The sequence below is a fragment of the Dysidea avara genome, chromosome 6 (assembly GCF_963678975.1).
Source record: "Dysidea avara chromosome 6, odDysAvar1.4, whole genome shotgun sequence".
Lineage (NCBI taxonomy): Eukaryota > Metazoa > Porifera > Demospongiae > Dictyoceratida > Dysideidae > Dysidea > Dysidea avara.
In genome coordinates, this window is record NC_089277.1 from 2001812 (window position 1) to 2024570 (window position 22759).

At 37.1% G+C, this 22759-nt stretch overlaps 3 protein-coding genes across 3 annotated transcripts; 1 reads left to right on the forward strand and 2 right to left on the reverse strand.

The window, feature by feature from the left end:
* Window positions 1-1366: 1366 nt before the first annotated feature.
* On the reverse strand, window positions 1367-7572 carry LOC136257874 (G2/M phase-specific E3 ubiquitin-protein ligase-like). The gene is made up of 12 exons (XM_066051190.1): window positions 7511-7572; window positions 7353-7441; window positions 6964-7036; window positions 4590-4705; window positions 4464-4532; window positions 4343-4414; window positions 4158-4296; window positions 3969-4112; window positions 3745-3918; window positions 1974-2271; window positions 1810-1914; window positions 1367-1755 (listed from the first exon to the last, which is right to left on the reverse strand). The coding sequence occupies exons 1-12, from the start codon at window positions 7556-7558 to the stop codon at window positions 1514-1516; spliced, it is 1569 nt and encodes a 522-aa protein (XP_065907262.1). The 5' UTR covers window positions 7559-7572; the 3' UTR covers window positions 1367-1513.
* Window positions 7573-7578: 6 nt separating this feature from the next.
* LOC136258420 (uncharacterized) lies at window positions 7579-9118 on the reverse strand. The gene is made up of 4 exons (XM_066051735.1): window positions 8962-9118; window positions 8620-8883; window positions 7687-8031; window positions 7579-7613 (listed from the first exon to the last, which is right to left on the reverse strand). The coding sequence occupies exons 1-4, from the start codon at window positions 9053-9055 to the stop codon at window positions 7579-7581; spliced, it is 738 nt and encodes a 245-aa protein (XP_065907807.1). The 5' UTR covers window positions 9056-9118.
* LOC136258051 (uncharacterized) lies at window positions 8726-10801 on the forward strand. Its single transcript, XM_066051354.1, has 2 exons — window positions 8726-10488; window positions 10551-10801. The coding sequence occupies exons 1-2, from the start codon at window positions 9214-9216 to the stop codon at window positions 10767-10769; spliced, it is 1494 nt and encodes a 497-aa protein (XP_065907426.1). The 5' UTR covers window positions 8726-9213; the 3' UTR covers window positions 10770-10801.
* Window positions 10802-22759: the final 11958 nt, after the last annotated feature.

Here is a 22759-nt window from a genome sequence, read left to right on the forward strand (position 1 = left end):
TACAATTTTAAAGTGGGTGCTAAGAATAATATAAATCTATTACTACCTTGAAATTTAAAGAATGATTTAGTATCTAATTAAGTCTTGATGTTTTTATTTCAATTGGAGATGTAGCTACATCACTACAATACCGGACCAGCCACAAATCATAGAACTAAGTTTAACATTTCAAAATAATTTATAGTTTATTTACAGAACTATAGTCAATTTTGACTAATGTTCAAAATCTGTCAGCAGCTGCTGCACCTATAGCTCACTATCAAATCTGGAAAACGCCTTGAAAAAATCCTTGATACACCTCTGCGTTTCAGCACCATACATTATGTTTAAATTCATTGTCATTAAGTTCTAATGTCATATAGAAACTTCAGCATGAAGAGCAGAATGTGTAGATTGTGGTATGCTAAGTAGCCACAAACATGCATGGTTCACTCCCACTATGTAATTCTGTGATGTTACAAGCCTTTGTCCTCGCTGTTTAGTAGCTATAATGTACAATAAAAGTGTAGAAAAGCTATTTACTCAGCACTGCAGGGTTTGCATCTATGTGGTGAACACACAGCTGTCTTTGGCTTAGCTTAGCTATATGGTTGTGTTGTTGAACTTACTTTTGTCACTACGCGTATCAGTGCTTTACAGCACAAGTGCTGAAGGCCTGTAGGACACCTGGTCCTACAACCTGTTTTGAAGATGTTAATGATATAGGTGTGTTTGAAAAGTTGCAGAAAGGAGAAAAAAATCACCTGAGCTAATATTCAGACCCATAGATACACCATAGCTAGGCAACATGTACGGGGCTGGTACACCTGTACCAGTGCTACGTACATTATGTTACGACCTATTCTATAGCATCCCAAAATGATGTGTTGCAACAGTTCTGTAGCACCATACGCATGCCAGGGAGCTATGATTGTGTCTTTTCTATAACTCTTTGATGATGTGTTGTAACACCACCTATAGCACTGTGTGTCAAGGTGTTGTGACTGCACTTTAAGGATTGGCTACTGCAGGAACACCTGTTGTGATCAGCACCACCAAATTAATAGATCACGGCAGCATATCATTTAAGGTGTTATCAGTACCAACACCTCAGACTGATGTAGCACTTTGTGTGTGGTAATCAACACCTCCAAACAAACTAGGCTGACGGCATTCTACACTCTACTCTGGACGGAAAGAAACTGTATGCAGTATAATACTTATGTTAGAGTCCCATGCAATGTTGCTGCTACACTCTTAGTTATGAATGGTTCCAGTATACGTAGGTTGACAAAACATCCCGGAGGGTGACTCTAGCACTCAATGCTGGATGTCTTCAGCACAGTGCTACTTACAATAAGGTGTTATCATACTTATAATCCAATTGTACTGATAAATCTTAAAAATTAAGGCTTGTGCATGTATTTATAATTAAGTGATAACATAATCTACAATCATTCATTGTTTTTAATTTAGATCAACTTGACCAAATGGTATGTACTTAGCTTAATTGTTTAAATCACAGCATAGTCAACTAAACATAGCCAAAGAAATTACTGCATCTAAATCCTAGAATCATGTTATCATTAAAGTCTTTGTTGGTACGGTGGCATGTAGGCATTCTCAAAGTCAGAAAACACGTGGAGGATGTTGGAAGAATCTTATCATCACCCAAGAAGATCAGTTCAATTTTCTTACCAAATCCTCCCACTGGGACTGAGTCAGCCCCAGTGCAAAATACTAGCACATGTTCTAATGTGCACTCTATGTCACCAGCTACAGTGAGACAGTTGTATATTCAATGTATACTGGCAACTTTAAGTACTGTACCTTCACAGTCATCCAGAAAATCTCCAAAGAAAACATAAGCCTGTTCCTCTACACTCCTCTGGTCATCTCCTGAATATGTCACAGAGAACAATTCCTTTAGCGATTCTATAAATACAGATGTGCGTATATATATGTGCAGGAATCATTGATCGATCTGTTTATACCTGCAGTCAGAACTGATGGTCGAAACCTAAACAGATCTCTTAATACACAGCCATCATGATGTTTCATGTAATGTAGCACACCAGTGCACTGCAGTCCCTCCGCAAACTGGTCCATTGCAGCCTTCGGCTTAATGAGACAATGGTAGTCTATTAATATTGAAATTATTTCGTCTTTATCATCAGTTGTTAGGGCCTCAAATGGCTTCATGTAGCCGGTTTCCATTAGAGCACTCTGGTTGAGGTATTGCTCACCATCAAATACGGCTTGCACTTCATTGTTGGATGTAGCTGCTCTGATCTAACAAAATAAATGCAATTTTACATTTACAATAGAATCGACATGATATGCTTCTAAACTATGATTCAGGAAAATTACATTAGTTGACCTTTGGTTGTATCGAGTGATTGGAGTCAAATATTTTACAGCATTTGCAAGGGGGCTTTAAGTCATAGTTCTTATTTTAGGGATCATAAAGTTTAGGATTTTTCTAGCCAAAACTATTACCCTAAAACCAACCTCATTTTTCCTTCATGAAAATGTGGCAGCATTGATTAGGCATAACCAACAAGCCCAAAATGTCTTCAGACTGACCCCAAAACTTCCCAACAAGGAAGGTTCTGTGGAGTTTTCAAAAATCTCTATGTTACAAAATTTATGCTAACAAGCTAACTGATGCCTCAGCCAAGCATAACTCGACAATTGATAAGGCTACGGGCTTGATTTCTTTGTACCACTTCACCCCAAGATGTACCTTTTCACCAATTATGGTGTAATTGCAATAGCGCAATACTGCTTCCCTCTATAGCTGGTTAGCAATCACGCTTATATCTTTTGTAGTGACTGGATTAATCACGGACTGAGACGCTTCTCATACAGTTCTTTGTAAATAATGCATATAGCTGAAGGTATTAGCCACTTAAGTGTTCAGTACGTAATCAATTGCTGGGATGTGTTCGTATGCTAGATTTATTAATTTTATGGCATGCCTGATGCCTTTCTCTAATGCAGTAACACAGCAAAAATAGCGCTCCAATACTACCTATACTAATCCTGTCTTTGGTCAGTATTGAAACAACCATTTTAAAAAGGTCCCCATAATGAGACAAAACGAACCTCAAATCTACCAATGTTGTTCACTATTGGAGCTCGTGGTCTGTTTTTGTTTGAGCTTAGGTAAAATTTCTGCACTATTATTAGTTCCAACACCAAAACATAGATGGAATAAATACAGTCAGTATTTGTGTATAATATTATGCTGTGTATGCACGAGTTCAACAGTCATAATCATGTTACAGCAAGGTGAACAAACAAGTAGAAAGAAATTGAGAATTTTACGGTGGATTAGGAATCAAAGAAAAAAGAATTGAAACAAAGGCAGCTAAAAAGTGGCGAAACAAGGGAGGTGCAGATATACTTACCGGTGGGCATATAATCCCCTAATTCAGCCAAGGTTATGAACTGAAGAATAAGGATTAAATGTCCACTAGTATATCTGTACGTATAATCAATGCTGAAGGCATGCCAGCGACTGGTGATAACTTCCATAGGGGGGAGGGGGGGAAACAAAACAAAAAAAAAATCAAAAAAAAAAAACAGCACAATTGTTAATGAGGATGGGCTCACTGGAACATTGGTAGCATGGACAGAGAACATAGAATGTGTGATAGGACAATTATGGTAGTAAATAAAACAGTAACAATAATTAGCACCTCCTCTGCAGTGATTTGTTTATTATTATTCTAACTTTCTCTGTGTATCGATGTAAATTACCTGCTGGATTAGTGCCTTTATCATTAAAGGAAGATCCTCGTCATCTATTTCAATATTGGTGGTCTCCCCAGTACACAAATATTGGTATACGCTATCAGACAGCAATGGAAATCCTGGTCCTCCTTGGACAACAGAGATGCCAGCATACCATCCAATACGCATGAAGTCTTTCTTCTGTGTATCAAACAAGTGTTTAATTTTTCGAAGATTGACTTACTGCTTACCTGAATGGCTTGTACATTGGAGCTAAAGAACTTGTTTTTTCCTCCAAGCATGAAACCAGATTGGCTCAGTTCTTTGATAAATAGCCTGAAAAATTCCCGCTTCGGTCCACCTAAATCGACTCCACTTTCACCAACAAAAGTCACCTACAGTTATAAGTAATCACTACATACTTTATAAATAACAAATACCTTCATCCGTTTATTCACGTCAAACTTTTTCTTACGGGCTTCTTTTAAGGTATCTTGCAGTAAATTACTTCTTCTTACGTTGATTGTGAACTCATCATTCAGTTCACCCAGTAGAGTGTTTACAATGGCTTCTGTACTACTGAAATAATTGCATTTTAATTGTTATTCATAGACATTATGATTACTTTGTAGAAGTCTCATCTCCGGCCGTTGGTGGTGCAATGAGACTTGATGCCAATAGAGTGGGTTCTGCACCACTAAATGATTGCAGCATATATAATTATCATTAACAGACATTCTGATTACTTTATAGAAGTCTCATCTCCAATATCTGCTGCAGATGGAACATCTTCATGGGTGAGATCAATAGATGGTCTGATTGAGCAATAAGTGGATAAAATTGAATATATATATTAGGTTTAAATTTCATACACTGTAGGTTCACTCTGCTGAAGTTGCCTAGTAAGCACATTGCAAGGTGGCAGGACAACAGAATCCTCCTCCTCACTGTTGCTATCTCTATCAGTGATGTTTGCAGAGTGAGTCATCTGTGGACAATACAACATTTGCCTTTTGAAATTGTACTGACATAGCTATATGAGAATGTTGATTAAATTTTGCCAGTTTTATTTTTTATTTTTTATACAAGTGCTATAGTTCCGCATGGGCTTAGATTTGTGACTTGCTAAACTCATACACAACACATGACCACAAATTAAATAACCAGTAAGTTGGCATATATTATTTGGAAGCAGCAAAGTCCTGGATATAAGAGTGCTGTCAATGTCCAAGCACACCACTAAAGTTTACTTTTCACAACAAATGCATAGCTAAACTACACACTACCGGTTTGCTCAGGCTACTTTTCATGCATGGATTTTCTAGAGATGCATGCCAACCATTGGGAATACTCTTGCACTTTGGAGTGCCACTGACTAGATGGAGCACAAGACAAGAGGCATATGGATAGTTGCCTAGAAGTTTATTTTGGCTTGTGCTTTTAGTCTGGCACACCATATAATGCTCAAAACATGGATAATTGAGTACATAGCTTAGACGAAGCAAACTCAAGAGATATTGCAACACATGCATATATATATATACCATTCTCAATACTAGCATGTCCCACTTGCAACTATATAGGCTCACACTAGTTATGCCAGTATATGGGCTAGCAAAACCATGACAGTGTTTACCTATATCAAGGCACTCTAATAGAGTGGTCATTCATCTACTCTACTGCTTCTTTTAGCAATGGCATACACTGCCTTAAATTGCAAGGATTCTTGTGGGTAGGGTTGATTTCCAGACTGCAATGTTAAATTATAAGGTAAGTTATAACGGTAAGTTTATAGAAACCGATGGATACGCAAAAAAAGTACCAAAGAGTTACAAAAATAGTGCTCTGCGATATACCGGTAATACCGTTTATCGCGATAAATTATCATAACTGCTTATCATACCGTGACAGCCTTTGATAACCGATACATCAAAATACCAGTATACGATTGTGGTGTTTAATTACCCAATTCGTTGATGGTTTAGCAGACAGGCCCTAAGCAAAACTCAAGGTTGTCACATTACAACACATGCCTACTTGTACTGGACTAGCTATATATTTTTGGTTTTTTGGGATGCATACCGCTTCATACTAGGCCCAAGAAATGATGCAATAATTACAATAACAAGCTAACTGATATCGATATATCGCGATATTTTCCTGTTACTAATACCGTGTATTCAAATTTCAATACCGCCAAGCACTACTCAAAAAGCAAAATAATTAAAAGTATACTAAGCAGAGATGCCAGATTAGACTTCAAACACCACAGTCGTGTCTGTGGGCTTGACGGGAATGTAGTTAGCTTTCAGTAAGCCTTTATTACCTACACCAGTGCTATCAATGCGATTCACACTATCTATAATAATTGTACATGTATTATGCTGAGGCCTGTGTTGATACATATGCCCCTTTTCCTGTCGAATGCTGTACAATTTCAACAAATGTTGTTCAATATTTGACATTCACAGACAAATAGTCGTATAGTTACAGACTTATTTTGCTCAATATCGAATACAGCAGAAAAACACACGCATGTATGAAAACAGAGACCTTACAATTATGTTTATTTACAAAATCACCTAAACTCGAATAATTTTAGTTGCCTGCCTAACCACGTGCATAGTCTCAAGACTACAGGTTAAATGAAGCAGTGCATGGCTCCCATTCCACGCTACAATTACAAACTCATGGGTGGCATTGTCATTTTGAGTGTATGCCATTTGCACCCTGTACCATATCAGCATACCAAAGTGTTAATTTTCCATAGAGACTCCTTTCTTAATGCAGCATAATTATGTAGATGAAACTAAACTATGCTTAAGAAACTATAAGAGGGTGTGGGTAAATACCTGTAGCTGCACTTATAATTAAAAATGGCTAGAAAGGACTTTCCCTTGATAGGTATGCAATAAAATATCACCAAGCTCCCTCTAATGTCGTAGTGCTGGGATAATATATGACAAAAGTTAATATACTGGTGCATTAAAATAGGCTTTCCAGTGATAAAATAGTAGTGAAACAAGAGAAGATGGCACCTATACTGTTATGGCATCGAGCAAATGCCAGTTTATGGATTTTTACAATACAGCTATCATCACGTTCCTTTCATCCCTTTTATGTTGCTACAGCACTACTTTTTTAAAATTTGATTTATTGTTACTGCACTAATGACTAATTCATATAAGGTAAGCAGAAATTAAGCTCACTGGAATATATACAATGCACAATATTCTGTATACACACCTCCAATTCTGTATCTACAAACATTGTGGTACAGGTGAGATCATGATCATCTTCGTCAGATGATTCAGCAAACCTGTCCAAAAGAAATAAATGTACAGTTGCATACTATAATGTGTGACCAGGCCTGCAACAACCGAGCCCATCCCATGATAACATGCGTGACTGAACTTATCTGCAATAAGGTACTCTTTAGTTCCCTTTTCACACATTTACACTACACACTAATAACAAGCAAAAATGCTGACTTCTTGCACTGATTAAGTTTCTTTGTATACAGCAGCCAAATACTGTAGCTTCACAGTAATAATAATTCAAAGGATGGGTGGTCTCACTTGAAAAGGGTGCTTATGCATCACATATTTTATGTTGGCAACTACTAAAATCCATACCTACTACCACAAACTTGCAAATGTTCACGGAGCTGTGAAATTACTATCTTCTCTCCACAATTCAGACATTCCTCTTTGACACTTGCTACCTAATTACAAACAAAGTATGCAGATGTAGCTTTGTAATACTCTATTATAATGGTCACTGTCTTACATACCTGATCAACAATCTCCTGTGCTGGTGTTAGATCTAGGCTCACTTGCATAGGACGTATGTAGACCCTTGCTACACTGATATAAGATCGGAGAAGTCTTGGTGAACTACTGATAGTAAAAGGGATTGTTTCCAGTTTCCTTGTGCTCTGCGTGCTCTTTAGGAATTCCACTCCTCCACCTTGTCGAAGCTTTGGAAATTCAGCAAAAAGAACTTCCTGAAACTCCTTTACACTGCAGTCAATATTGGAAATGGTCACCCGCTTCTCTCCTAGGCCAGCAAGGATTAATGTATTTTTGGCCATAGTGTTGGTAGAAACTTTCTCATCATCAGTTTCTGAGAGGCAGAAAAAACTGTGAGTCCAAGTGGAGGTCTTCTTTAATTTTTTGGCCCGAATAGCTGGAGAAACAGTGCTACGTCTTTTTCCAAAATTATGTCGGTGTTCTGCAGCTACGGAAGTGTTTCTGGCCTCTCTAAGTATATTGATGGCATTGCTGTAGGCGCTTCCAAATCTTTGCATCCTTCCTGTATGCATAATAATTATTATGAATTTAATCACATAATGATTTTAGAGGTTGTATAATAGTTGTAGCTATAAGGTTTAAGTGCAGTGTTAGGTTCAAGACACTAGTGTTGTGCTTTGAAATTATTACATGTATTGAAGTGTTGACAAGGTCACTGCTGATGCAGAAATTATCAAAGAGCATGTTGATCAGTCAAAGAGTTGGTTTTTAAGCACAATGATGTGGTAAACAATTAGAGACTTTTGCTAACCAAATTCTCATTGCATGTGCTTAAAAACTAACTCTTTTGACTTATCAACATGCTCTTTGATATAATCTCTGCATCAGCAGTGATCTTGTCAACACTTCTGAGCACCCATAGCTATATATAGCTATACAGGACAACATGATAGTGATTACGTATGTACCAAACAATAATGTCCCATACATACATCTAAAGTATCTGAGCAGCTATATTCCTACATGCAGCTTTAAGTATGACAATCAGAGCACTGTGGCCTTCTATGTTTGCGGAGGCTAGCTATGATGACCTCAGTCTACATGCAGTATAGCCACTAGAGCTACGTATATACTGTACTAACTGACTCACCTGAATTCTGCTGCTCGACTGATTGCTGTTGTTGGTTAGAACCTCGCTGTAGCTGGCTGCCACTACTGCATGGCTGATCATCAATACGGTCACTGCCGCTCCTAGTGGCTGCTGTGATGAGACGGCGTGTTCGGCTCACAGTTGCCGGGTTGGTCTCTTGTACCGGCTGTGGCCCACCTCCCTCTGACGAATTATTGCCGCGAGGATGATTTTGATGGTTTTCTTGGCTGTCAATGTTTCCTTCTCCACGTGCGGCCTGGTTTTCTGCAATATAAATTCAATTATATGCCGTACCGTGCGGACCTAGACAGCCAATTGGCATATGCAATTGGGTTAGCTAACCTTCCAGTGTAGCTTGAGGAGGGCATCTCAATTGCTGTAAAAACTCGATCGCATGCCCCAAAGATCTTCGTTGGTCGCTAGAAAGAAACTCCATTCCAATGACACAGAAAATTATACTGAACTTGTTGCCAATAATTTATATGCTGGCCGGCGCCCGTATAGTATTATGATCACGTGTAGCCGGTCGGAACGTCATTTTTTCTCCCCGGTTTGTTTGAACTGTCATTTTTAATACGCAATACTGTATACACAATGACAGATTCCGTTGGCGAATTGTTGCAAGATATCGAACGAGCTCTTCTTCGTGTATATGTGTCCGCATCAGATGTGATTCCTGTCAATGAACGCATTACTGACGTATCGGACTATATGCACAATACTGACTTGGACGGGGCTATATTTGCTTTAGAAAACATTCTACAGAGATTAATTGTCTTACAGCCATTTCTTACTCTTGATTTTCCTGGAATTAATCAGGTGATATACAACGTTAGGAATCTTGTAGATGAGCTTAAAGAAATGGAGGACGAAATGCATAGAAGCCATCACAGGAGTAGAGGAAGGCCTAAAATCCAAATCACAGAACATGAACTGCTAAATCTTTTGGAACTGCGATTTACGCAAGTAGAAATTGCATCACTTTATGGGTGTTCTGCGAGAACTGTTAGAAGGAGGATTTTAAGCTACAACTTACAGGAAATGATAGAGTTCTCTGAGCTGAGTGATGAAGATCTAGATGAACTCGTTGCTCAGTTTGTTAACATATTTCCATGTGCAGGGAAAAAAACCCTAGCTGGCTATTTGCAGACTCAAAATTATCATATTCAAAGGTGGAAGATACGGGAAAGTATGCTACGGGTGGATCCTTGTGGTGTGGAACAAAGAATGAGAAGCATTTTGCATCGACGCAGGTATAAGGTAAAAGGACCAAACAGTTTGTGGCACATTGATGGTAACCACAAACTCATCAGATGGAGGATTGTGATTCATGGTGGAGTGGATGGTTATTCTCGTGTTCCTGTTTATTTGAAAGCCAGTGATAATAACAGAGCTGTTACAGTCTTGAGGGTATTTTTAAAAGCAGTAGAGACATACGGTCTACCTTCTAGAGTTAGATCAGACCACGGTGGGGAGAATACTCTAGTTTCAGAGTATATGCTACGACATCATCTCCGTGGTCCAGGAAGAGGAAGTTTTATAACTGGCAGAAGTGTACACAACCAACGAATTGAGCGTTTTTGGAGAGACTTGTTCTCTGGTTGTACATCTGTCTTTTATTATCTGTTTTATAGTCTTGAAGATAATGGACTATTGTCTCATAATGATGAAATTGATTTATTTGTGCTACATTATTGCTTCCTGTCCCGACTCAATACTCATTTGGAAATATTTTGTCAGGCATACAATCGTCACAGACTACGAACTGAGGGAAACCACTCACCAATGCAACTATGGTTGGAAGGTATGCTCACTACAAATGATGAAACAGCTGCATCTGGAGTTTATGACTTTGAAGAGATGTCTGAGGTAAATGTGCATGTTTAAATATACTGATTCCATTTTTACTATACATATGTTACCAATTTTAGGAAGAAGCTTCAGATTTTGGGATTGATTGGAATGGTCCACCTGCTATAGAAGATAATTCACCCGTTGAAGTACCCGATGTAGTCTGTCCGCTGGAGCCACAGGAATTGACCATCTTAAATTCATTATTTACTCTCCTTTCTGATAACAGTGATGATGATATGGGCATTGGACAGTACATTTCAATTAGAGAATTTGTTAAATATTGTGTAAATAACTGAATTTGCTTATGCATGTGTGCATAGTGTTAAATATTTTGCCTATCATTTAAAATATGAAAGGGTTAGCATCACTGATTATATACACACTGAATTTCCCACCTTATTTGTTAAAGGTGAATGCATGAATATTGCTATAAGCAATTGTACTGCATGGATGTGTACATGCCACATTTCGTACACGTATCCTGTTCAGTAGACACTTCATGTGTAGTTACTATATACAAGAAATGTAGTTTGTTGATACATGGTGTATGTCATATGTTCACCCATCTTACATATGAACATGTACATGTGGGGTATATGCGGGTGATACGTGTGCTTATATTGCTGCTGCGCATGCATGTTTGTATATCTGTGGTCATCACCTAATTTGTCAATAACTAGATTAATTGTGCTTGACTCCAAGTCCCTCCACATGTAAATGCATTTAGCTATTCAACAGATTCGACATAATCATGCAGTACACAGCCACTAATAGAATTGTGTACATGAGAACACTCATCAGTGCAGCAAGCTCTACCAACCTGTAAACCTTCATATGTGACTGGATTTGTGAAAAGGTACACATTTCACATGCCAGCAAATAAAAATTTGCAAAAGGTACACATTTTACATACCAGCAAACAAACACTTGACTCCTTATACTAATTATGTAACTTGCTCTTAGTTTCAAAATGCAGCCAGATACTTTAACTGCACTCACAGAAAATTTCAAGCACAATTATAAGCAATGATCAAAAAGTAATGAAGCTTCAAAGTTAAAAAAATGAATCAAATTTTGTATGTGAAAAAGATACCTTTTTGCAATTGCAAATCCAGTCACATAATAATTATTTTATATTGTAGGGTCTGGCTGTAGAGTCAGTGATATAGACTTTTACCCAGTCTAGTAGTGTAACTTAGCATCAAATTTTGAAAGCACCATTTTTTTTACTGAAGGTTTAAATTGTTGATGCATTTGGACCATTTTTATAAGGGGTGGCACGCCCCCATTATTATTATTATTATTGGTAACTTCTTGTAGCAAAACAATCTAAATACTCTAATAGGGCAGTCATCCACTAATAGATATATTAAATATCTCCTTTAATAAGCTGTAGCTACAGGGTGTAACAAATAAATAAAAGCACAATAAGAACAGTCTAAAATGTCATAAAACACCTTCTATAGTCAATATAATATTCCTGGGGAGGATGACTCCTGACCCCCAGAATGGCATCCAAGTCTGCTATATTATCCAAACTTCACTGTGCAATTTCACTTCCAAAGTTACCCTATTCCCCCACACTGCATGTTAAGAGTATAGGGGTAAGGATCTTTGGCTTCTCTTAAGTTGTTTAATTTGCTCAGCGTACAGTAAGTCTAATTTTCGACCTGTTTGCCCTTAAACTTGCCAATCTCATGGTAGGACAGCATATCGTAGCTAACAGTTTACATATTTGGTGTACTTCCAACTATAAAATTTATACTGTATGTGACATAATTACATTGATGACCTATTACATTGGGGAGTCTAATTTGTAAGTATTTTTGAGTTTTTACAAGTACAAATTCAGCTATACTGCATGTCATGGATAGTGTAGTAATTGATTACAACCTCCTGGGGTTGGTCGACCCTGTTATGACTAGAATGCAATTTTACCACCATGCAATCTTAGATGACACGATAGAGTGCCACGTGAATAGATACAATAGAGTGTCACATAAATAGACAGTCTACAAGGCAACCCAAGATCCAAAAAGATGCATGCAGAAACATACAGTATATCTCAGCAAACAAAATCTATGTACCTGGTTACAATGGAGGTACTTGAAATGCAAAGCAGGAAACAAGACTGAATTGTCCATATGGTTACTTCAGAGCTTATGATCCTCCATACAAACTAGTTTACTACTGAACATTGCATCAAGACATTCTATTCCAAAGTGGTGGTGGCTCTGTGGCGCTTAATACGTATGCCACATGGTAATAATACAGCATGCAGACAGGAACGGTTTCAAGACCAATGCAAAGCAAGTGCTTGAAAAGCCATAGCCATCTTATTGTAGCATGATGCAAGCATTGACATAGATTACTAGGCTGGTGCTCAACACATTCTCTAGAATATTGAGGCAATTTTGAAAAAAAGCCCTATTATATTACAGACTCTATTCACCTTACACAACACAATGTGACAAGTGAAAATGATTTCTACAAACAAGTAAAACACTCTTTGTATGATGTCAATGTATTTATGTATCTGTGGTGGTGTACATAGTTGACATTATGCCCATTATGTTCTTTACCGAGGACACACAATGAGAGTTAGGTGAGGTGTAGCCTGAAGGGTTTTTCCAACAGCAGTATTGAGTTACTGGAGACAGGGAACTGTGGCACAGCCCTAGCCACTGAGAGCCTTCAAATATTTTTTTAAATTAGTGGCTCAAAACTCACAAGTTGCTATAATTAAAGTAGTATAGTGATTACATATAAGTGCCCCTGGTTAGTTAGTGGAGACCGAAACATTGCTTTTTGATTTCTAACTACAAGTATGCGCAGCATGGATTCATTCTGTACACTCAACTGATAAAATACTGGAGTTCCATATCTTTAAACACTGCAGACTAGCTATATAATGTCATGACTCTCAAGCATGGTGTTACAATGTCTGATCTGAAAATATTATTTAGTCATTAAGTGTACATGACTGCTCTATTAGAGTATATCAGATGCAATAGTACAAGCAGAAGGATATCAGGAGAAGATTTAGGATTTCTATTGGGGGGGGGTTCCAGTGGTAGTAAGACTCAAATGCAGGGGTCTGGGGGCAAGGTTCTAATTTTATAATGCTTGAAATTTAATAAAATTCGATGGCTTAAAACTACTATACATGCACATTAGTTTTGGTCTGCTGATCCTCACTAATATCATCACTTTGGAACTTCTGCAATGCAGAAATACAATGGTGTCTTGACTATAGCTTATCAATTTTACCAGAATCTTAGAAAGGGTTCAATACTTACACCCTATCTAGCTAAGTATGCAATCCATTCAACCATGCTCAGAGTTGAAATGTCAATTTCTTCTGCTGATATTCTAAATAGCTAATCTTGTAGGAAACTTAGGTAAAATAAATGGGACTTAATTTAGTGCTTAGAGCTTCTTTTCATCTGTGCTAAAGCCTCCTTCCAATAAATTACTGATGGAAGTCAGTTTCTGCCCTTGTAGCTACTAAGTGGACCTACAAAATGAATCACAGCCAGGCTACTAGCTATAGTTAGTGCTAACTGACCAATAATTATGGTATCTATTAGAGAGTATCGATCTAAGGCTCTTTGCTTCTTCATCTTGGCATTCGACCAGAATCGTCCTTTGTTATCACTACTACCATCACCTCTTCTGTTTGTTCGAATTCTACATGTAGTCTTGGAAGGTTTACTACCAATATTATAAATGCACAAAACTATAAATTAATGATTAAATGATGGGCGTAAATTACAAGTTTAAAACTTGGGCTGTGATCAGTGTCAGTTAGCCGATATAATATTGTTGAGCATGATTCGTGTGTTATGCCCTATGGGATGGTTTGGTTGTAGCTAGTTAATGAAGAATCAGTACTGTAGTTGCCTAATGGCTGGAAAGATGTTCTGAAGTAAGCCAAGCCCCAAGGGGTTTCCGGAAACCTCAGAACCCACCCCCCCACCCCCAAAACCACCCCTGGATATATTATATGTGGTGCTGAAGTCCAGAATTTCTGGTAGCAGGCGTATGTAACCTTAGTAAAATGCTTCAGTCACAAAAAGACCCAAACACCCAAACATCAAGTTTGTAGCTAGCTAAAATTGAGTTATATATAGTACTATTAAGTTTCTGGTATATAGACATTTGGCACAATGGTTAGATAGCAGCACACATGTCAAGAAGAGAAAGAAATTTAGTTTCAGTTTGTGCAATATTTTCCCTTTCTGTAATTAGCTATAGTTTACACAAATCAATAAATGTGACCGGATTTTGGAAAATCAGCCTTAATGTCACATTGTACAACTGGAATATTTATGATAAAATAAGGCATTACAAACTTTTATTCAGTAGATCAGTAGTTAGCACTGTGAATTACCTGAAATTCTGTGAAATATTTTACTAGGCGCATAAGTATGTGCTTTAGTGGTGACACATAAGTGTAGATTTCCATGTATTTCAAATGTGACATTAAGACTGATTTTCCAAAAACAAATGCTGTTAGTGCTTGACTGCTCTATTTGAGTATTTCAGTCTATACAAAAAAAGCTTGAACACCTCTCTTCAATACTTGGATTACTCTCATCACTCATTACATTCACACATACAGAAAATATTATCACTTCCCTGTGCTCTTTTCTATTCTTAATTACACTTAACATGTAACTGCACCTGTTGTTTCTACTAGCTTCCTAGCTAGGAAATATTTTAAAATTCCGAAGGGGTGCTCAAGCACTACTCTAAATCTGCCCTTGACAACTGTTCAAACCTAAAAGGATATTTAATATCCTTCCAATTATGAACTTGTCTGCACAATAAATTAATGGTTTTGCATAGCATGGCAGCTGCTTCTCTCTGAACCAGAGATGGGTGTTCTTCCAAATGCCGCCTAGCCCATCAGTACTATGAGGTTAAACCAGGCCTTATAGATGAGCTGTACTTGTTGAACCACCAGCTAACAAGTGTAAGACATTCAAGAGATAATACAAGCTTCTACTATAGTGACACTTTATGTACTGGCTGCACTGTAGCTGCAGCACTCAGGTTGCAAGACTCTCTATATGCAAAACCTGGTGGGATTCCATGACCAAGTGCTATTTAATGAGCTTCCAAACCACCCCTAAATGACAGGCAGGCCCATACATTTCACTGACAAGTGCCTTGTTGTGGGGCAATCCAATAGCAAGGAAAGTGCAATGCAAAGAACCAGATCTCATTAAAAGCTACTATTTAAAATGATCGGTTTAAGTCTGTCTTTATACTCACTCCACAGCTGCAATTGCCACTCTTGAAGGTACTGTGTTTCCCAATATCTCACCAATGAATATTACAACAGAAGGTGTGTTTACCTGTACTTCAACTATTGCAAGAATTAGATCCAAACAAATCAGCTAGTCCAGATGGAACAGCATCAAAATTTTTTAAAGGACACTACTGTCGGCATAGCTCCTGATCTCACACTCATACATAAAGCTTCATTACATCAGGCTTCCTTCACAAGGACACCAGTGTACAGGAAGACTCTGCATACTAATCGACCATACTATAGACCTATGTGCATCCCTGGCTAGAACGCATTATCTCATTAGCCATAGCTATAGTGACTATACAATATCATGTACATTGATTTAGAAAAAAAACAAAAACAACTGAGACACTGCTGTTAGAGACTATACTAATACCTGGCTATCCACATAACTCTTCTGTACGAATGACTCATAGAGTACAGTAATGCAGCTAATTGGTACTGTATGGAAAGTACGGCAGGCATACTTTGGCACTTTGATCCTCACATGCAATGTCTAGTATTGGTAAAAATCTATGGGAAGGTGTCACGCACCTATCAGTGTCATGTCCCATCCCCACCCCCTCCCGGGGCATCTCCATATGTGATTGTCGATTCTTGTCTACATTCCTGGGGCAATTGACAGCCATCTGGCTCTATGCTCACATACCATAAATGGCTATTCATGTCACATGAATTGAATATATGCATCTAGCTAGTTACCCTCCTACAAAAGGTGAGGACATAATGGGGATTTGACAGCCAATTGTTTTTCATGGCAGACACTCATCTCCTGTATTCCTTCACCCTCAGCATGACATTGATCGGCGCATTACTTGAAAGTTGATTGTAATTAAGCCTGTTTCAAATCAAATTGCAAGATTCCTGCTCTGAATCTCCAGACTCCACCTTTATACTGCAGCCATACAACAACGTTTGTGATATGTCCCTTGTACACGAGGGTACACGAGGTTACAGAATTGCCACTGAGGAGAATTGATGAGAACAATTGAGAGTTGAAGTGTGAAAATGAAGCAAGAGTTGAAGCAACGAAATGACTGTTTGAGTGTTGAAGTATGAATATGAAGCAAGAGTTGAAGTGGTGAAATGACTATTTGAGTGTTGAAGTGTGAATATGAAGCAATAGTTGAAGTGGTGAAATGACTGTTTGAGAGTTGAAGTGTGAATATGAAGCAAGAGTTGAAGTGCTGAAATGACTGTTTGAGAGTTGAAGTGTGAATATGAAGCAATAGTTGAAGTGGTGAAATGACTGTTTGAGTGTTGAAGTGTGAATATGAAGCAAGAGTTGAAGTGGTGAAATGACTGTTTGAGTGTTGAAGTGTGAATATGAAGCAAGAGTTGAAGTGGTGAAATGACTGTTTGAGTGTTGAAGTGTGAATATGAAGCAATAGTTGAAGTGGTGAAATGACTGTTTGAGTGTTGAAGTGTGAATATGAAGCAAGAGTTGAAGTGGTGAAATGACTGTTTGAGTGTTGAAGTGTGAATATGAAGCAAGAGTTGAAGTGCTGAAATGACTGTTTGAGTGTTGAAGTGTGAATACGAAGCAATAGTTGAAGTGCTGAAATGACTGTTTGAGAGTTGAAGTGTGAATATGAAGCAAGAGTTGAAGTGCTGAAATGACTGTTTGAGAGTTGAAGTGTGAATATGAAGCAATAGTTGAAGTGGTGAAATGACTGTTTGAGTGTTGAAGTGTGAATATGAAGCAATAGTTGAAGTGCTGAAATGACTGTTTGAGAGTTGAAGTATGAATATGAAGCAATAGTTGAAGTGGTGAAATGACTGTTTGAGAGTTGAAGTGTGAATATGAAGCAAGAGTTGAAGTGCTGAAATGACTGTTTGAGTGTTGAAGTGTGAATATGAAGCAATAGTTGAAGTAGTGAAATGACTGTTTGAGAGTTGAAGTGTGAATATGAAGCAATAGTTGAAGTGGTGAAATGACTGTTTGAGAGAATATGAAGCAAAGGTTGAAGTGGTGAAATGATTGTTTGAGAGTTATGAAGCAATAGTTGAAGTGGTGAAATGACTATTTGAGTGTTGAAAGTTGAAATGCCTATATGTATAAATATGCGAAAGGCATGCAAGCATACACAAAATGATACATGCATTTATTTATATAGTACATACTTAAAAATGGATTTTTGTCCACAACGGCATTCCATACTACATTAATCATTTACATTTTGTATGCTCTTTTGCTTAAAATTTTTTTATCATTTTCATTTTCAAACCTACCTACCTACCCAAATTTAAAATATTTTTGCCCACACAACATAAGATCAAATAGGTATGGCCTAATGCAATATTTACCTTATAAATAACTGCCTACACAAATCATTCACTATCACAAACTTCTCTAGATACAACAGAATATCATACCTCATCAAATGTGCTGATGTCCATTTTGAGCTCCTCCACTATGCACTTCACTGTATTGACCTCCTTCCCATCAACAGCCCGGTGTAGGGGAGTATTGTGTGCCTGTAATGATAACAGGTTAAACACCATCAGCATTACTATTTTATATTAGTAATATTGTACACTTTATGTTTAGTTTGGTAGGGAAAATGTTTACCTTTGTAGCATAAGCTGCTATAAGGCATACAATATAATATAAGTTGAAAGTTTTACAGATTTTGCAAACTAGCTATTGTACTACGCATACAGGTAGTTGTACCAGTCATTAGATTAACTATCAGAAATGTTATATATCAGTTGTATATTTTATCAGATTGATACTACATGTCATAATAGCAGCAGATACAGATATATAATTTGATATATAGAAATATACATGTTAATGTATGTGTATAGTGTACATAATAGATGTGTTCCTATTGTTGTTATTGAAGTAACATCGTCAGTTGTTGTAGTATTAATATTAATGACACTACAATCCCACACATTAGTCCTTGATACTGTAATTCAAAATTGTAATGGGGTATGTGCTTTACTATAACAATTGGCTACATTTATTGGTTTTAGGACATTATTATACACCAGCTATTGGAATATTACAAACTCTCATATCAGTACAACACTACAAGGAGTGAAATTTAATACCAGCTAATTATAAATACCCTTAGTATCACTTTCTAGGTGATCTAAAACTTCTGCTGTACATTTTAGTAGCCACTGTACTTATCCTGTAGTAGCTCTTAAGTAAAAAGGAACAAGATAAACAGGTCACTCACAAACTATCATGAGTATCATCACACACTTTTTGATGATTGATATAAGTACTCTTCAATGTACTACTTACAAGGAGAAGCAGTAAAGAAAGGAATTCTGCTACTTTTTGCATGTCTTGAGTGTCTGAAAATCAGACTTGAAGATGACCACTTCAATTAACTATCAACAGGTTAGCAATGTTTGCTGTATTGTTACAGAATTGCTCCAGTATGAGACTGTTATATTGTGAAACTGTACATTGTGGTTTGATTATTCACTCGAAATTTTTGCACAAGTATAACTATTACACCTTATGGCTATATACAGTACCAGACAAAGTTTTCCAACATTAACTTTGTGTTGTTCATTCCTTTAATATTGTAGCTATATGCTTTCAAAACTAAAACACACATTGAGAATCAAAGAATAGCTTTTAGAATTAATTGCCAGTGCTGCAAAGCATTGAGATACTCTAATAATGCAGTCACATTAGATAAATGCGAGTTTGTGACCAGGTCTGCGAAAACAGTGCATGTGGGTACAAACTATACACAACAGGTATTATCTCAGTAGTGGAACAGAATATTAAAGATTGCATTCTGTAAATTGCATAATAAAGTCAATTAAATGCTTACTTAAGAGCTGAAAATTTTATTGCCATATCATAATGGTATAAAAAGTTATGAGATGTGAAAGTTTGAAAAAGTAAGCGTAAAAGGCATGAAGTGCTATGTCAGCATAATACTAGCATATTAGGCAGATATTCAAGTTAATTCTATGAAATTGATCAGCACTCTCTAACAGAGCAGTCAGTGGAAATTGCTGACTGCAATGGAGTACTAAAACGCATTGTACGTAGTTCCTTAGATGCAGGGGCGGTGGAGCAGGCCAAAGAGTGAGGGGGCCAGGCCAGCTGTAAGCTGAAGACCAAAAAAAAGTAACTACCTGCTGACAATAGCTGCCCTCCACCAAATATACCTCCTTATTTATAACTACACATACATAGCTAAGTAGCTTGCTACACTGCTTCTCTGAATGCTGTGACTGCTCTATTAGAATATCTAGATCCTGACTGTTCTATTAGAGTAACTCGATTTTTTCTTGCAAACATTGTTCCATAAAAGTGGGGGGGGGGCATAGCCCCCCAGGCCCCTCCGTCTCCACCGCCTATGCAATTAGATCGATACTTTATTATAGAACAGTCCCTTTGTAGTGAAATACTCTATTACAACATTCAGTGATTAAAGTATTCCAGGAACATTTTTGTTAACCTATGTAGGCGCATAATTTAAGCATAATGGGAACACTGAAGTGAAAATTTTGGGAAAATCCTGAAAGCATTATAGGCAAAACTTTGAGCATCTTTGACTCAGGCCTAGAATTGAATCATTTAAAAGGATTTAATATTGTTGCAAAATCCTGACATGATAGCACAACCCTTAGTTTTACAGTATAAAGCACTGCTTACCTATGCATTAGTAAATATTTGTTTTGTTACTTTTATGGGTCTAACTATAGAAACCAGGATGCCATCTTGGTCTCTTAAAATTTCAGTAATGTAAGTTATGGGCATTTGTTTACCTCATGTTGAAGAGATACATAGTACACAATTGATCTTTCAGCACTGATTTCATCATTATCTGTGGTGAAGAAGGTGATCTACCAACCAATGTACTCCCCTACTCATGGTAAACAAGATTGTGCAACTCACAACTCTGTATATCATAGGAATCATAACTTTACTGCCATTTTATAGTTTGTTGTACAAATTGATCTTCTTGTTGTAGTTATTTGTAAGGCTGTAATTACAAAAGTTCTAGGCATTCAAGGCTGAAACCTAAGTCAATGAGTAGGTAACTTTATAGAATTTCATGGTTAGTATAAATCATAATTTAGGAATGAAATTACTTATTGATTTCAAATAAAACCAAGTTGTTTCTTTCAACAAGACCCTTAATTTGAAACCATGTTTATGTGCCAGCACGAATGGAGTCTTGCCATTTATCTATTAAGTGTACAGAGTATTAGCAGAGTGATAAACTTTACACAAATGTCATGCTAGCCTTGTAAACTAGTATTAGTCACTCTACATCGCTAGTCTGGCTGAAAGATACACTAATCAGTGTACAAAGAGTTTCATTTTCAGCTACTCCATGTTCCAAACATGCCATTGTCAACTGTTAAGTTTGTTTACAGTCTCTGTGGTGAAAGGTACATACAGTACCTTCCCAATATGGAGTTTCAGTAAACATTGCGGAATATTGTACTTGTAATGATTGACCACATTAAGCCTCATATAACATGTTAGTATACAATTTTGATTATTCTGTGAATGTTATCCCACTGGGTACCTGTGAGGAGGCTTAAAGCCTGTGAGTCAGAAAAGTGTACACTGTAACTGCTGCACAGTACATGTACACCCACACCAGAAACTTTTGGAAGAATACAATAAAACAGTATTCATTCTAGAATTTCTCCTTTAGGGGGAATCAAGAATTTTGGGGATGACCAGGTGCCTGAAAGTCTACATATAGTTGTCCAAGTTCACTATAATTTGAAACAGTTGAAATAGTTGTGAAACTGGTTAGTCATTTAAGGCTGTGTCATGAGTGTTGATTTTGATTATTGTGTGGATTAGGTGAAGCCAAATCCTATGTTTGGTAGAGCACAGTGCATAGTGATGATATAATGATGTAATATCTAGGACAACCATGTGCACCTCATGTACACAATTATTCTATTAGTAGTGCACTGTGTTTGTTGAATCTGCTGAATAAACAATTTGTGTGAGATCACTAAGATATTGTATTGACTATCATAGCATGTATAATATCTACTGCATAGGTGGATGTCTTCCAAGAAACTTATAGGCTATTTCAAATTGAATATTAGGGTCTTTTCATGGTTATAGAATTTTATGAAATCAGACTTTCTGAGATTTAATCTGGCAGTATATTTGCTGGCTGTGCATGCCATTTTGGCTTAAAATATTTTACAAAATTACACTCTCTGAGAGGATATTTTTGATAGTTAAGCATGCTAATTAAGAAACTGGGTTCTCATTGTATATCTACCCTAGGAGACTTTTAAAATTAGCTGCTGAATTTGAGACCATTTTAAGGTTGCACATGCAATTTTTAACCTGCAAAATTTTTACATATTAAACGCTCTTGAGATTGAATCTGAGAGCATTTTAAAGTTTTGTGTGCCATTTTAAAACAACCTTAACATAAGTATAGTGTAGCAGTCACTCACAATTTTAAAGGTTGAGTCTAAGATTTTTGTGGGGAAGTTCCCCCTAACAACCCTTGAATAAACACTACAATAAACCTACTGTACCTTCTCACTAATATGGGGCTAGCTCAGGCCCACCCCAATTGACACCAAATGCACATTTTTGTATTATTTTGATCTCTAACTACTACATACATGATAATTATTACAGGATATTTAAGATGTATTGACTGTTCTATTAGAGTATCTCAATCATTATTATGCTCATCCCATGTAACCTAATTTTATGAGTTTGTCTGTTTTATTAGATTATTATCATGCAAACCGTGCAGTCAATACACAAACCTTGTGTCTATTATGCTGGTATTATGCTCAATTCCTTGTTACTCCTCTGCTGACATAATTGGAAGATGCAGTGACTACATTTCTTATTGATATATCATGTGGGATATCTCAACTAGTGAGATCAGTCACATGATCAAGATACTAGTCACACTAATACAACATACTCTAATGAAAAATGTAGTTTAAAAATAAACACCAAATAAGATCCATAAAATAAAA